A 17,716-nucleotide genomic window follows, 5' to 3' on the forward strand; every position below is an offset into this window, starting at 1 on the left:
AGTGTTTTCAAAGGTTTTTCATTTTGTACCAGTAGGCTTTTTTTCTCAAAATGAACAATTATCATCAACATAGATGAGCTATCTCTTATGCCCTAATTAATGCTATGTTTTACGTTTATGTTTTATGTTTTACAGGTGGTGAAATTACAAGGGGCATTTTGAATATACAACAGTATTTTCTACCAGAAACCACACTGCATTTTAAAGAAGTTCATCTTTTACAAACTGAATACTAAAAATCAAGGCATGAAGTGATCAATAGAAGAAACTGAAGCAAAAGCAGTGTTTCTTTGGTGTCAGTTTCATACAGGAGGTATTTTACCAGCAGTATGTAAAACTGTCTGTGAAATCTGTCATATGACAAGGATTTGCTCAGAGAGTGGCAATGGAACTGTTTGAAGCAGTACTGAGTTTTTTTCAGTTCTACAATACAGGACCTAAGATATAGCAAAATTGATTCCTCTGTACTCTATATGTTTCTAGTTGTGACTTTTGGAAAATAAATCACCTTACAAGAAAGAACTCCCATTTCCTACATAAGATTTACTTAATATACTATTAAGAAATAGTGCTTAGGGGAAAGAGTGCTTCTATAGATAGCTTTATTCTTCAGAAACATTCATCTGACCTTTACTGATGTAAAATAGTTTGAACAGCGATTACATTTCTATTTTAAAAACATCACATTCTTTTTAAGAACTACTGCAATAATTTCTTTGCCAGCAGATTTCTGCTGTTCATGGCATATTATGCCTGCTAGCGTTTTGAAGCCGTATCATAACAGTTCCCATTTCCAGTCACCAAACTTATTCTTTTGGTACAGTGAGGATTCAGGAATGTAAGACTGTGGACCTTAAACCAATAATACAAAAACCTATCATTTGGAAATCAGTGATGAATGCATGCATGTGGTTTAAAGTTAAGAAGAATCTGCATATAAACCAGCTCTTTAAACTGTACCCTTTTTAATTCAAGAGGGCTGTGGCCTGCTCTAAGGCAGCTGTCCCACTTTCAGATAAATCCACCAAAGAGAATGGCTTCATTTACATTCAGAAGCAAAACAAATGCATAAGACTTCTAATGTAGAAATTAAATCTTTCTTCATGCTACACTTTAAAATTACACTCTGCCTGGACAATTATCAATTTAGATGTGACCATATGCAGAACATCTCATTCCAATATCCACCTGAAAGCACAAAAATTATATGCCATATATGAATGGATTTCCTGATTATAGATAATAAGAAAGTGAAAACCAGATGTATTTTAGAGCAAGTTGGAGCAAGTTGGCTTTACATTTTTGTTTGGTTAAAAGCCGTATTTTTTTATGGAATAGAACATTTTTAAACATTATAAATGGATTCTGTAAGGCATAATGAAAACAATGAAAATAGAAACAGTGAATGTACAAATTTTAAAGGGTGTATGTCAAAATTTGTAAATTTACAGCATTTTTAATTCAACAAGTTTTCAGAAAAAGAAATTCCTTGTATTGTTTGTTACACTGACTTGTAAGAGTAAAAATATTTTATGCAGAAAAGAGCTTGTTTCTAGACAAGCTAGTGGAGCAGCACGTGTCATGAAATGCAGTGCCAGACTTTGTATTTGGACTAATGGCAGAATGTAAAGACAAATGCTTTTTGAGCACAGAACACTCCTCTTGGACATGCTCTCACATTTTGCATTTAGGCACAAGGCCATTGACTGTAGACTGAATTCCATCCAAGTACAAACTAATCCCTGTAATTTCACCTTTCAAAAAACTCAGTAAAGTTATTTTTGTGCACTGATAGTTATCCAATCAAGAAGAATTATTTAAAAAATCAATTTAATAATAAAAAACTGCATTTTTAACTGTGCTACAAATTCATGTAATACTGTCTTAAGCATCTTAATCTTAAATTTTAAGATTTTAAGGATACCAGAAGGGCACAAGCTTAATCAGGACAGAACAAAGAGCAAAGTTTACTTCTCTCCTTTCATCCCCTATTAGTAACACCCATACCTTTAAAGGAGTTTTTTGTCATTGGTGCTACAGGGGTTGCAAAGTGGCTACAATTCTTAATATCCTCAGAGTTAGGACAATAAATCTATACTGAGTATTTAAGCCAAGGAAACTTTCCACATGTTAAAGTAACACAAATGAGAAAAAAAGTAACTTTTTTCCTTATCTCTCAACATTGTTGAACATAATTTTAATAATTCACAGTCTTTAAGTCTTGAAAAACTGGAAAATTTTAGGAATTTGATTTCTTGAATATTTGAAACTGTCATGTTCCTACTTGTTCCTTCTTTTTTATTTTTTGTGATTTCAAAGATATTGAAATATACTGAAAGAAAAATCCTCTATGGTAGTCTGAAGAACTAAAGTGGAAGAAAGAAGAACAAGATACACAATTTGTATGTCCTTTATTTGATCTCTCATTTGTTTATTCTAGTGCTTTTCAGTGACAATATGGGTTGAGAATTTACAAGATCCTTAGGAACCTGAGATTAATTTTAACACAAGATGAACTTTCAAATATTGAAGGAGTTTTAATAAATACTAATGCTCATTTCATGTTTCCAATAAGTGTATGCTTTTACTGGTGAAAACTTTAATATTTTTCCAAGATGCATATATACATTAGATTTCATGGAGGATTTCTACTTCTTATTTGGTTATACTAAATGCATATGTCATATATATGGCATTTTGACTGATCACCAAGCCACTCAAAAAGAATTTTAAATACAGAATTAATATATATAAACATGAGAGCAAACTATTCTGCAAATTATCTCTACTTCAAAATATATGCATATGTATGAAAGAATCAATAAAAATTTTGCCAAATTTGCATTCAGTTTTTCAGTTTTCTCAGTTTATTTTCCTATTTTCTGAAGGAATGGTAATTGTTCTTAATAGTAATTAAAAGGTAATGCTAGGAAGCTGTTCTGTTGTGTACACTGTTGTGTACTAGGAAGGTGTACTGTTGTTCACCTAAAAATAATTTTAAAGAAAGGTAGCAGAAAATTCTTACTCATACGTCACATGTTTGTTGCATTTCACAGCAGACAACTGTTACTAACTGCAAATGGGAGAAGAATACCAATCTGCTGCTACTCTCATCCAGAAAAAAAGGAAATCTTCACTTTTAAATAGCTGCCCATTCCCAATACACTCAACTAATGGACCTTCTTAACTAAATTATGGGGAGCCAACTCATACATATGTGATATTAAAAAGCCTAATGACTTTGTATGGAAGAATTCTCAAACATCCTGTGAAAGTATCAGCTACCTTTTTGGGAGGGCTGAAACAGAATGACAGTTCAGAGAACATACAGACTTTTGGAAGAATGGGAGGAGAATGAGAAGAAAACTGTCTCAACAACTCTTTGTTAGTTTTAAAACTAACCACTTAGAAATTATATAAATATATGGTAGAGATTTCTACATCAACAGAAGTCTAAGCCATCTCTCTTTAACTCACCCAGTCTTGCCATGCAGGTCCTATAACTGTCAATGAGATCTTGCTCTTTAAGTTTAAAGAGATGAAAAGGGCTCTCATGGCACTGCAGTTGTCCTGCGTGCAGGATGAAAGATGATGAGAACAGAAAACTGACCTGTGCATCACACCTCATGCAAATGCTTCACTGTTGAGTCAGGTGCATGGCAAGCTAACCTAATCACCTACACTGTGGTTATGTTTTATTGCTATAATAAGAGCTGTACTTAAATGTTTCTAAATTAGTACTTCTAGTAAGTATTCTCCCACTTTAGGAGTTCACACCTTTAAAAAAAAAAAAAAGTAAAGCTGCCACCTGACTATTTGAATTAGCCTGTGGCTACCAACATAAACAACTCTGAGAAACCCTTCAAAACAATTCTCATTGCAATTAGTCTTCCCAAATGGCAGGCAGATATTTCAGCACATGGACTCCCTCCTTGCAACCCTTAGAAATAAGGGTGTATATCATAGACAATGAGGGTCTGTGGTAAATTAGCCACTCAGAGAAGGGGGAATATGCTTTCTTCTTCAAGGATTACAATCCTTATTCCTTTTTTCCTTTTCATTTTTTTTTTTTAACTCAACAAAGAATCAGAGTAATAGATTATCCAAGTTAAAGTCCTGTTTTTTTCAGTCTTGCACTACAATTACTATTGCCAGTATGCTTATAATATAATGTCCAATCATAGGATCTTATTATCTGCTTTCATAATTATTTAATGACATCTCATATCAGGAATCTCAGCTCACACAGCTTTCATGCAGAAACACTGTCTTTCTGATACCTGTACTTCTGATTGTATGGATAAATTTATTTCCATTTCCACAATTTTGTTCTAACACCTTTATCAATAGTTATGCTCTTTTCAGAACCCATATATTTTACATTATCTTGAGAAAAATCACTTAATTATACAGTAGTCTTCAGTTTTGTGTTTTATAAATACTACATGTCTGTAGTTTAAACACATGGGCACTGCACTATGAGCAACAGGAATATATTCTTTGTGTCACAGTTTTCTAAGGTCCAGACCTCAGGGATAAGAGAGTCATGGCTCTTGCCATGGTAAAACAGGTCTCCTGCCCCTACCACTGGTGTTGTGTCTACTGCCATGAGGAAATAGTACAGTGCAATGTCCCTGACCTTGCATAGTGCTCCCTCCTCTTTCTCACATGACATTTGCAAATGTTAAGTCCATGTTCTGCTCTAGGAACGCATTAGTCTTCCACACTGTGTAGTCTAATAGGAGAGGTCAGTGCCTCTCCTATTAGTGATGAGGTGGTTGTCTAAAACTTAGCTTGCATCACAGCTTTTCCAAAAAATCTTGCTTAAATCTCCAACTTACTGGCATGGCCCTGATCTCCTAGCATATGAATAACTCATATATGGCCTTTCCCTGAGATCTGAGATAACCATCTACCCTAAATAAGTTTTCAGGAGTTAACCATGCTCTTATAAATACACTAGTTGAAAAGATGCTCCATTCTAGTCCTGTTTATGCAAAAAATAAGAAGGGTTTTTTTTTTTTTAAGTATGGGTTATTTCAACATTGTGATAGTTGAGAAAAAGAAAGCAACACCAGAATGTGACTTATGTCAAAGAGAAAACTATATTGCTGAAAAATATACTACTTTCTGAAGATATATAGGAGAAAAATACATTCCTGGGAAGAAGAGAGAACTTATCTCTTTTGACTGCTAGAAAGAGACTTTTGACAAATCATGACACAGAATCACAGAATGGCTTGGGTTGGAAAAAACTTAAAAATACCCAGATCCAAGCCCCCTACTAAGGATAGGGACACTTTTTGCTAGAATTTACGCAAAACTCCATCCAAGGTGGCCTTGAGCATGTCCAGGGATGGGGCACTCACAGCTTCTCTGGGCAGCCTGTGCCAGAGCCTTACAATCCTTAGTCAATAATTCCTTCTGAATACCTAATCTAAATGTGCCTTGTTTCCGTTTGAAGCCATGACCCCTTTGTCAATCATCTGCTTTTAACAAATTATTTGTTGATGACAAATGATTTCCTTTCTGGGCTGTTTTAAATCAATTACCATTTTGAGGAAACTGCTTTTCAATGAAAAATATTTCAAGACAAGTATAATTCTAATTATAAACAGGATGCCTTATTTGAAAAGATACCTAACCCATCCCTGTCTCCTTTGGCTTCTCTTACTGGGAGACTGGTCCAACTGTTACCACAGGAAAAATGACATTGTAAGAGATTTGGAAGACAAAGGGAATGGTTGGATTCAATATCTTAATTGGTGGATCATATTGAAGGTTAAAGGGCAGGGGTCATGTTAACTTAATATTGTCAGGAACTTCCATGTTGGGCTGCAGTCACAGCTTCAGGAGAATAAAAGAATTCCTTGTTTTCTTTCTCACAGCAAAGTCATTGCTCCAGTCCAACTCCAAGAGGCATCAGCTATCCCTTTCAGGACTCAGGATAGGCATGAAATACAGACAATTTCCGATTTGCAATGCCTTCTTCTATTTTCTGAATTTAAACCAGAATATGTATTGCACTGTGCAATAGAAGACAGTGTTGTGTCTTCATGAGCAGGAATGCATACAAAAAAACAGTGAAATCCCTGTCTCATTTAAAGAAAGCATAAAATTCCCCCAGACTTCACTTGGAAAGGAATTTTATTTAAAAAACATGAATTAGTCTTGAGGAACATTTGAAACTTCTTGTAATAAAAGAAGTCATTCATGCCTGTCTTTAAGATCTCATTTACAAAGAACCAGGTTGTATGACTCACTTAATTGTTCATTACATGTGAACTTAGGGCTTTCCTTTTCAAATCTTTCAAGCTGTCTTTTTATAAATACAAATATTGAGACACTGCTATTAGAGACAGAGAAAAACTAAATATATTACTAAGTCAACACTTACACAACTGGTGGAAGCCTAATAAAGGCCAAATTTTTACAGATTTTCATTGAAGTCTACTGAGAGGGTCTACTTGCATGGATCTCTTCTTTGGTGAGAAGTCACATGAGTTAGCTGAAGACAGGCACATCCAACCTTTGTTTATGACACCCACTGCAAGATTTTAGATTTTTTTTTAATATGAACAACAGCATCTAGCCTTTCCAGCTTATTCTCAAAGTTTCATTGATGTGACTTTCATGTGTTGTTACTTGGAATTAGAGTTGGAAAGGCTTGTGTTGACTACCTACCTAGATATGAAATTCACTAGATAGACTTTTTCCTTCATCCTATATATTAGACCTGTCAAACAAGTATTAGTGTTCTGCCTGCTTTGACAAAATCTCCTACCTGTAAGTACTTCCCTTAAAATAATGAAGAAAAAAAAGTGTCTGTCTATCTATCTATCTATCTATCTATCTATCTATCTATCTATCTATCTATCATCCATCCATCCATCCATCCATCCATCCATCCATCCATCCATCCATCCATCCATCCATTCATCTCTATGTATATGGATATATATTCTTAGGTAAATTCTGCATTTGGTTATTAAAAAACATGGGATAAATTTTTCAAAATGCAATGCTGATCTATTCAGTTTCTAGTGCTTTTTTAATAACAGGTTTAAAGGTAGTTTGAAAATGTTAGATTGAAAGACAACAAGTGCTTAGTTCCTCTGACAGCATTTGTAGAGCCCCAAGAATTTTTGAATAACTTTCTCCTTTAGTTTAATATTAATGTCAAGATCAGGGCAGTGCAGAAATCAAATAGAGAAACAATCATATTACAGAAATAAGCAGTTGAAGTTTGTATATATTTTATTATACCCATCATGGATTTAAACCTTGAGATGGAAATTTTCCTTTGATTTTATTATTTATAGTTGTTTTAAGTCTATAGAAATGCTGTTGATTTAAATTGGCTCATTCCATTCAAAGGAAAACTTTATTACAAAATACAAAATATCTTTCTTTGAAAGCCATACAAAAGGAAAAATAGAACCCAATCTAAAAGTAGAAATTACTTTGAAAATCAAAAGTTCAAAGTACAGATGCAAAGAAAGACATCCCCCAATACGGTCCTATTTTAAAACATTAAACTATTAAAAAATTTTTAGTTTTCTATCAAACTTTCAACATAAACAATAAGCCATTGAATAAAAATTGACTTCAGATAATTGACAGTACTAAAACTTCACAGACATTTATTTGTGTTCAAGTTACCTGTAAGAGGTTTTGTTAAAGATTACAGTCTGTTAAAATTAAAAGAACTTCATATATTCTATTATGTAAACTGGTAAACATATCACTTCGCCTTCATGCAGTAAACTAAAATGGATTTAGATCATGCTTATTAGGGTCCAAAAAGTTCTTGTTCTGTCTTTCAGTCAAAAACCTATGTTTTGAGAGACTATTGCCAAAGACATTGCTGTATTTATAATTTAGCAATGATACAAAATGTGAAGATCACTCCAATTTTGTTGGCAGTTGCTACTATCACATGATAGAAACTACTCAATCAGTGTTTGGCTGAGAACAAATTTACTCTTACAAATCTGAGACAACCTTGGTTTACCTTAAAAATACCATACATGGTAATTAGTTGTTTAATATAATAAAGAAGCAGACAGCTTTCTAAGTTCTATTTATGTCTTGGGCTAACTCCCAAGGTAAATTGTGGACGATTCCAGGGTTATTACTTGAAATAATCTGAACCAATGAAAAAACATACTTCTTAAAAAACTGTCTTAAATAATCATTTTCCATTTCTGATATTGCAGTAATAATGCAATTCATTGAAGTATTGCAGAAACTGAGGTGTGGTGCTAGTAACAAAAAATAGTTTCATTTTATAGTGGCAGAAATGAAACTGATTAGACTATTTTTCTTGGAGTATATTTTTTGAATATATGCTATTTTTTGACATTATGGAAAAATGCGAGTTCAGAAGGTTCTAATTTGGTCAGAAATATGGACCCAAACATGATCATGCTACCAGCTTCTGAGATGCCAGACAGAAGAAAACACAGAGGTTTTTGTTTCTTGTGAAAAATGATGAACAAAGACAACTATTGATATTTATTCTTCTTCACCTTAAAGAAAGATGACTGTTCAAAATAGCGCTGTTGTGGAATGATACAACTAAGACAGAGAATTCAACCTTATAGTGACCTTTCCATCTTCCATCAGCCCTTTATCTAATTCTTCCTATTGCTCTGCTTTGAAGAGATTTAGAAAACATTTCTTTAACAATGTTTAAAGCTTTTATTTTCCAATAAAGAACAAAGACTATTCCTGCAATTAAATATTTATGATGTATTCTTAGCAATGTTCCTAATATATATGACCCTTAAATCAATTGCTTACTCCAAAATTGCATTGCTTGAGAGCTTAATCCAAATCCTTAATTTTTGATTAAGAATAATCAAACCATTGTCTTCCTATGCTTATGTAAGTTTTTAATATATTTCAAAAAATAGGAATTAGAAAGAATATAAATTTTCCAGTGGTGTAGTGATACACAGATTTTATTAAGAGCAAGGATTATTAAAAGAAAACATTGCCTTCTTTACTAATTGCTTTTCAGCCTGTATTTAAAGGAATGGGAAACTAGTAACAAGGTGATGTTATTTCTAAATGAGCCAGGAGAGGGAGCCCCTTAATAGGGCGATCAATTCCCATGCCAGTCCCTCTGCCGCTGTTCCTGAAGTTCTGCTCAAGCTTGAAAGTAAGATGAAATGCAAACAGTGCAGAATGAATATTTCTTTAGCTCTGTTTCAGAGGTTAACAGAAGACAATAAATAAAACTATAATTTTCTGTCACGCTTCTTTTTTTTTTTTTTTTTTTGAGAACAAAGGAGACTGATTGTGTGATAGTGAAGTTTCCATGGTCTGCCTTCCCTACTCCAAAATTAATACAAAACAACTCCTCAAAGCTTTAGTATGTGTTTAAAGTGCCTTTCTGGTACAGTGCTGTGCAGCTCTAATTGTACCGTGAATGCATTGCACAAATATCTGTGACTCATCTATGTGTGAAAATAAAAGGGGAGTGGAGGTCTCTAATTCAGGCTGAGAAAAGATAAGGGAGAAAAACCCTAAACCATTATATCCAAAATTTCTTTTTAAGTGATTTTAACAGACAATATTGGAATTGCTATTTATATCAGCCTTGATTTATAGTGCACAAAATGGATCTTCCAACTATTTTTCCATACAATTCTCCCTGAGAGCAGTTTCCCCAGCAAAACATCATGCTTTACCACTCAGTTGTTTTCTGTGAACATATGCGTTTACTTCTCAAACTGCAAAAGTAATTTTGCCATTGTCTTTTGTAATCTGTATTTGTCATAATGCAACATTGCTGATATTGGTAACAAATCACTGAGTTTACTGAGCAAAGGGGACTACTCTGACAATATTGCTTTGGTAACACAGACCTCAGCAAATACAGTTCTCAGTAATTCTAAGGGAGCAGGACTAAATGGCTTATCTTTTCCTCTACCTGGGTATTTTGAAAATTCTTTACCTGTTGTTTATCAAAGCAGTTAAGCAAATACATATGACAAAGCTTAAGTTAATTACTAATTATTTAAGTAAATGCTAACAGATTTTGCTGACTAGCAATGGTCTTTACAGCAGGGGTTTGAAACACAATTTGCACACAATACATTGAAATACAATGAGCAACTCACTATTAAAATCTTTATTCAAGCTTAAATTAATAAAATGAAGCCTCAATTCCCTTCAAGTCAATGGCAAACCTTCCCAGGATGCAGAAAGGATCAAAGTTTCTCACCAGTGACTCCACCAGGAGTTTCTCTTGAACAAGGCAAAGCAATGCACCCAAAAGTTTTTATGGAAAGGGTAATGTGAAAGAAATCAGATATTTGTTTCTGTGGAATTTGTTAAGCTGCAAGATTTTTGATGCTGCTGGAAAACAAGTCTCTTTCTACTAATAAGAGAAGCAAAAATATCAATGAATGCTCCACAACCCAGCTGAGGAAATTAAAAAATGCTAATGGATTTTTACTATCCCCTCTCCAAAAGGGAGCTATTTTAGAACTCAGCTTTTGAAGTAAGTCCTTTATTCACTTTGAAAAATAAATATAAATTCTCCTCTCTTTACCTGCACTGGTGCCTGCACCGGTTGTGAGGTCCCCACCCATCAGGCCACCTAGGGGTTTGAAATGAAATGTAAATGAGCTCAATAAATTATAACACTCAAACATTCAAAATATTTTCTCTACCTTCAATCAGCCTGCTGTAGTATCCATCATTTCTTTCCTCTGACTTCAACGTGCAGTTGAATCAGACTCAGACCCATAATTATAAAATCATGGTGTTTAATGTTATCTGTATAAGACATTTGCCTTTCAAGGACAACAAAATATGGACTACCCATAATTTCCTTATTTTAGTTTCATGCTTCCACAGCATAAGAAAAATTATGTTTGAAAGTTATGTATAGTAGTCCTTCATTTGAAAACTATCTTTAGTTGAATGCTAGTCAGAAAAGTAAAGGATTGGGAGGAAGAGGCTGAAGATTCCTGGAGAAGAATGTAACTCAGAATAAATACATATACATAGTTTTTAATTTCCTCAGCCTTTCACAGACATCCACACTAAGGATTTTTAAAACTTGTCTTTGCACTTGGAGACCTCAAATGATTCTTTGAACCTGGTGCACTTAAAGATCTTGATGTTGCTGGAGGCAGACAGATTGAAAGAACCTAATCCCCACTTACCCTAATAAGAGATGAGCTATAGTCATCACCAGAACAAAGCACAACCCCTTGCTATGTAAAGCACTGAAGCACTGAAGTTCAGAGCTCAACTAACATTAACCCATTGTGAATGAATCAATAAAAATAAATTCTGCATTTAGGATGTAGACTGATTATTTAAGTAATGAGTGTTCTAATTTACTTGCTCCAATTTTTTTTTTACATTGGCTACATTTTCTCCTATGCTTTATGTTATAATGAGTGCTTGCATGAAGTAGATAAGCTGCCTTTTTTTGAAAAAGCACGTTGTCTGCCCTTCTATCCTTTATTGACTTCACTGATTTCCTTCAATCTTAGTCATTATTCAGTATTCAGGGTTTTTTTTTTTTGTTTGTTTTTTTTTTTGTTTTTTTTTTTTTTAATTTTTTTTTTATTTTTTCATTTTCTATTTTTTTTGTCTCTTGGTTTTTCAACACAGCAATTTTGAACAAGCTCTTATGACTGTTAAAAATAGAGTTCTTTTTTCTTGGAGTACAATTTAAAGTGACCCAAGGCATGCAAGAAGTTGATAGGATAGCATTTGAAGGAATGGGATTAAACACAGCCTACCTGTGTTACCTGCACTTGGAGGCCGATGTGTCACACCAGGGGACATGCTATTCCTTTGCAAAGAAGGATGAGCCAGTGGTAAAAGGTTGGGGTTTCCCAGTGAGCTGACTGGGTTACTGTATACCAAACTGTTGTGGCTGGACACTGGGATAGAAACTGGCATCTCAAAGTTTGGTGGTGGAACAGCCTGTACAAGTAAAAAGGAAAACAAATACGACAATAGTACAAAACTGAAACACCCTTTAAGTACAGTTACTCTCTATTTAGTTCAAATATTTTGTACTTGGTGGTTAAAATATTTGTGCTTGCCCCTTTCCCCTAAGACTCTAGAGAAGAGTATCAAAATAATTTCCAGGGCTTTTAAAGATGATTTTTCAAATAATGATTCCATCTTCCTTTTATGCAGCTTGCACATTTATTTTGTAACACCTGGAAAGATTTTTTTTCATTTTTTCTAATTTTTTTTTTTTGTTTAAAACAAACCTCTGCCTAATGCAGCATAATTTCTATTTCTTTCATTCTTTGAAGTCCTAATTGTTCACTTGTCACCTTAATCTAGTGTCACAGATTACTGCAAGATCAAGGTTACATGACAATGTTGACTTCATTATATGGAAAAAAATTGGAAGGGATAGAATACAAAAGGAAAGGCTTTAATTTCAGCTTATGTTGCTTTAGCAACCAGAATTATCCCAAGTCACATAAAAGACACCAGTACAGTAAATCACTTTTTTAATGAGTTTCTATCTTGGCTTGGAAGGGCTTAAAAAAAGTAAAGTTCTCCTCAGGGACAGCTAACAAATACAAGAAATTTAAATACACACTATTCTTCGTGGGCTATTTTTTGGGGGATGGATATGGTGTTTAGTGATGCCTTTTCAATATCCTATTTTCATACCTAAAGGCAAGATCTTCTCCTGAGCCACTTCCCTTTGCAAGAATGCTTTTAAAATAAAAAATAATGCAAATAATATACCACACTAACAGAGGTTGTGAGGAGATGCCTATCTCATTATGCTCTTAGGAAGCTCAGTTCAGGTTTCCTTGGCTGGTTGTGAGTTTGTTGGTTGGGGTTTCTTGGGTAGCAGTTGCTTGAATTTCTATAAAAATTATGACTACATTAGAAATCCATATTTAATGTATTTGTTTTTAAAATTATTTTCTTGCCTTTTTGACTAGAAAAACATTTTCAGAATGTTTTGACTAGAAAAGCATTTTAAGTATTCAATATGTGAATACAGACCAAGTAACCTTCAATTTGCAAGTTTTCTAACATTTATAATCTTATAAGCTTCAAGAGGTTAAACATATCAAAAAAAATCTTTAAAGTAGACTGGTAACATATTCCAAGGGAGGAAATCAAAGGTTTTAATTTTATTGTTGGCAACTGATACTACTGGTATATCTTCAAGGACCTAGGAGGAGAGCTGGACATATCAACTGCTAGTCAGTCAACCAAGGCACCCTGACATGCCACCCATATCTCTTCTCTGGCTGGAGCTGTTGGCTATGCCATCTGTATTACAGCACTATCCATCAAATTACAGTTATCTCTTAAGATTGTTTTTATTTTTTCTTGGTCCTTTCTAGGGACAGAGAAAATTTTAATCTAAATATAGAGGAATTATTTTGCCTATCCAACAAAACAAAGAGCAAGATTTTCAGGGTATGATGTTAAGGATACTTCATATAAATGCCTTTAAATTATTTCAAAGTGTTAATTTTAGCTCTGACACCCTCTCATTTTTTGGAGAGATGACCATAGCAACAGTAGTTGAGTAGATGGATCTGCTGCCATTGCTCCCCATCCTGGGGGCACATGGGAATTTCCTTCCCTTTGCTGAGAAGCTGAAATGCACTCCAAGGGTGCGGCGTGGGTTTTTGCTCTCCCCGGCTGCACGCGGCTCTTGGGAGCCCGGCTGTGGCGTAGCTTCCACGTGCTGCCGGGGTTTGCTGCCGTGGGTTCCCGGACACGGCTCCGTGTCTCGGGCGCGTGGGCTGGCCAGCCTCTGTTACCGTGCGCTAGGGACCCGGCAAAGAGGTAAGGAATTTGTCCATTTACTCCGTGCTTGGCAGGAACGGTTTATTGGTCACACATGGCGCGGATCGATGGAAAGACGCGACCGCTCCCAGCACTCGCATGGGAGAAAATGGCGTCTGACTGCCGGCGGGATAGGGCTTTATGGAGGGGCGGGGCGAGAGGATCCACAGCCTGCCGGCCAATAGGGGCGGCTGCCGTGGCGGTGACGCCAGCAACAGCGACCAACCAGAGAACCCCGTAGGGGCGGGCACCGAGCCTCGGGCTGAGCGGGATCGTGTGGCTCGGGGTGGCCAGCACGGGGTTTCCCGGGGCCGGACGGCAGGGTGGTTACAGGAGCGGCACAGGGGTAAGATCCAGCAGGCAGCATAGGGGCAGAAACCGCGGAGGGGGGAACAACATGGGGGAAACGTGAGATTACAGAACTTGATTTAGTTTAACATAAATTAAAAACCCTAATCTAAACCCAAACTCCGGGATGCAACACAAGGGCTGTATTTTTCATAAAGCTGATTGATTTAAGTGGAGGTGTTTTGGGAATCCATATGTTCTACATCTAATCTACAGATGTAAGAATCTACATGTAATCTGCACCCTTATGTCTCAGGTCTAAGCTCCTTGGAAATAGGGTCACATAGCATAATCTGAAACATTTGATCAGCTTGAAGGTATATTTTGAAGCAAGTAACTCTTTTTATTGGCTACAGAAGAACCCAAAGTGTTCCTAAATCCAATGTTAGTCAGAAGCACATGACTGTTTGTGGAGCTTAAAGTCAGTGTTTGGGATCTCCATGTTTCAGTCCCAATTACAGCCTGATGTGAGACATGAATAAACCAATATGGAGTTTCTGATTATTGCAACATTCAGGGCTGTGATGGAGTTCTCTCTACCTGGTGGCTTTGAGCCTGTGGACCAACCAGTCCATGTCGCATTGACCATCACTGACAAGGGAGCACTTTGCATGAGGTTTTTGTCACCCTGTGTCACAAGACCTATGAAGTATGCCTTCTGAGTCTGGGTAGAGATTATTATTGCCTCTATTTTCTTAATAGCTTTTCCTAATCTAAATTTCTGTTATCTAAACTTAAACACCTGTATAAATGCAAAACTGAAGGTCTTGCCAGAATTCTAAAAGCTTGTTTACTTTAGCCACTATGCTCTTCCTTCCATGTACAAACCAAACTGTTCAAGATTCTTTTTCTACATTTGTACAGCACTAAAGAACTCCAGTCTTGGTAGCTGTTCGGGTTGCTAGTCTCCCATGTCATGTGAAACTGTTACTTAGCTTTCATTTTGTCATTTAAAAACACTTTTTAAAAATAGTTGAATTATTTGTTTAATTTCTGTACTAATAGTCTAGTCATTTTATCTACTATCTGGATTAACTTACATCTGCTAACAGAGGACTTCATAGGCAATTTTATTAGAGCAAAGTTAGTTTACTCTCTGCTTTTCAGCACAATATATCTCAAATACCGTAGTTTTTATTTCTTTTTCTACACAATCAAAAGTTAGAGAGCAAAGTTTGAATGGATAAACATCAGTATTAAACACTACATCTCTAGGTACAGTTTTCTCTGTTTGTCTAACTTTATTAAAGTGTTACACATTCCTCACCAAGACCTGCAATGTCCTGCAGATTCCCTAGTCATTCCTGGTGGTAAGCCATGGGTCATATTGTTTCCATTTCAGCCTGATGGACATTAAAGTTTCTGATGCACTTGTGTAATATCTATATTAGCAGGAGCTAGGGAGGAACTGAGACCATCTGAGGCCACAAAGAAGTTCATGTCCATACCATTAAGCTTTCTCAACCTCAAAAAAATAATGACTACATGTAGAGTGACAACTGGGAATTGTTCCTGGGCTGGACTAACAAACAAACAAAATTAAGAGATTGTCTAGGAGAATGTTATTTGGCATCAAAAGATAACAAAAGCCTGATGGGGACTGTTCAAAGAATTCACCTCAGAAATAAGCACACTTCATGCTGCTTTAATGTGTTTTTTGCTTTTTTTTTTTTTTTTGGTAATTCTAATATAGACAAAATCTATACTGTCATGTGTTTAAAATTTGCCACATTTTGCCTATTTCCCCCCCTTCCTTTGTCATTTCTCCTTTGGACACTGCTGCCAAAGAGGGCAGAGGCTCACCAGCGACCATACTGCCAGTGTACAGCACACAGTGTTTCATGGTCACTCCACAAGCTGTGGTAGATGATGCCAAAAATGTGCTGGACACTCAACCCCCTTGAAACTTAATGGGCCACATATTTTGTGTTAAGTACTGGTTTTATCCCTCCCATGTTCAACCAGGCCTTCATTTATTTAGAGACAGAGATACTTATAGCTTCCTTCTAGTGGACTATTTCTGTCTCCTCTGCTTTCATCATTCTTATGAAATTTACAAATAAGTGTCTAATTATTATCAGATGGTTTAGAACGATATGAATACTTATCCCCAGAAAGGAAACATTATTGGGCTTAGCTGTTAGGAGCAAAAGCCAATATTGTTTTCATTTGGCATTTTTTTATGTTACAAAACCAGGCAATGCATTGTTTTTTTATATTCTGTAAGTAGTGACTTAGAGACTTGACTCAATGACTTTATTATTAATTTTGCTGTCTTCTCCCCAGTTTCCTTGGCTACCTTTGATGACCACAAGTAAATGCATATATCTTCCCTTAGTTATTCTGATTTGTCCAGTTAAGGATATTACTGTATACAATACATATTATTTATATATAAAACCAGATAGTTACAAATTTCCATTATGTTTAAGTTGTGATCTCTGTCTTGCCCATTACATCTTGGCTTATGCCAAGAGAAGTTCCTGTCGCATTAGCAGAGAATATGTACTGTTTCTTCCTATTGTGGTAAGTAGCTTGATGGAGGACAGAGGCCCTGAGCTCAGCTTGTGGTGTATTCAGAGAATCGCTATTCTGTCTTATATGAAAAAATGCTAACATTTTGCTGTTCTGTATCTCTGAAGCATCTCTGAAGTAATTGCACAAAAAGATTAATACACGGCGCTTCATAACCTCCTGAAAGGTAAGAAGTTATACCTGAAGTCACCAATTAATTCCTGAAGTAGGACTATATTTGATGTCAAAAAGTTATATTTAATGAAAGCAATTGGAAGGAAATTCCATTAATTTTGGAAAAACAAAACTCATATACCATGCTCAGATTAACTGTCTGGTTTTCAAATCTAATATATTTCCTCAGTTTACAGAAAAGACAATTTTCCCAAATGCTTATGGAGGTAAAGAAAGGGATAGAACTCACTACTACAGGATTGAAGCTGTTTTCCCAAGGATTTTTTTTTTTAATGTCTTAAGATTTCGGATGATTATAACATGACCAGTTTTGTTAGGAAAGAAAAGAAACAGGTAGCATGAGATTAACAGATGTTCTGAATGATCACTCCAAATATATTTTTAAGGCAGAAAAGTAGCTTGAAAATTCTGTCATCCTTGAAAAGCCATCCTTGAAAGTGAAACAGCATGAAAGAATGACAATTGGTGAGATTTTGATGTGAAAAAGGGTTAAGCAGTCTGGCTTATAACAGTCTCCCTAAATACTGCAGTCATCATTTGTCAAGCTGAGTTGCATCCTGAGAAACCAAATTAATAGTGACAGCTTTAGAGTATTTTGTTCTGAGAAAAACAGCTTTCCAAAAGAAGCAAATAAAAAGGGAGGTAAAAAAATTTGGATGTATCTGTACTCCTCCCTGATATTCTACATATATGTTGGGCACCCTTAACCAGTAATTTTAAATATTGCTTTATCAAATTTGGTGCTTTTCTAGTCTCGGGGAAAGTATTATTTAGTGTCCTTATATTTTTCCAAAATATTTTTGGCCTGATGTAAGAACTTCTTCAAATTTTAATTATCTTGAGTGAA

General features: G+C 35.4%; 1 protein-coding gene across 1 annotated transcript in view; it reads right to left on the reverse strand.

Moving 5' to 3' along the window:
• The window catches only part of MEF2C (myocyte enhancer factor 2C), a 110,382-nt gene that overhangs the window by 11,200 nt on the left and 81,466 nt on the right, over window positions 1–17,716 (reverse strand). The window contains exons 6-7 of the mRNA XM_053932443.1: window positions 11,772–11,958; window positions 10,565–10,612 (exon numbers count right to left, since the gene is read on the reverse strand). Coding sequence (XP_053788418.1) covers window positions 10,565–10,612; window positions 11,772–11,958 — 235 coding nt within the window. The remainder of the gene's footprint in view (window positions 1–10,564; window positions 10,613–11,771; window positions 11,959–17,716) is intronic.

Source organism: Vidua chalybeata, chromosome Z (genome assembly GCF_026979565.1).
Source record: "Vidua chalybeata isolate OUT-0048 chromosome Z, bVidCha1 merged haplotype, whole genome shotgun sequence".
NCBI classification, from domain to species: domain Eukaryota; kingdom Metazoa; phylum Chordata; class Aves; order Passeriformes; family Viduidae; genus Vidua; species Vidua chalybeata.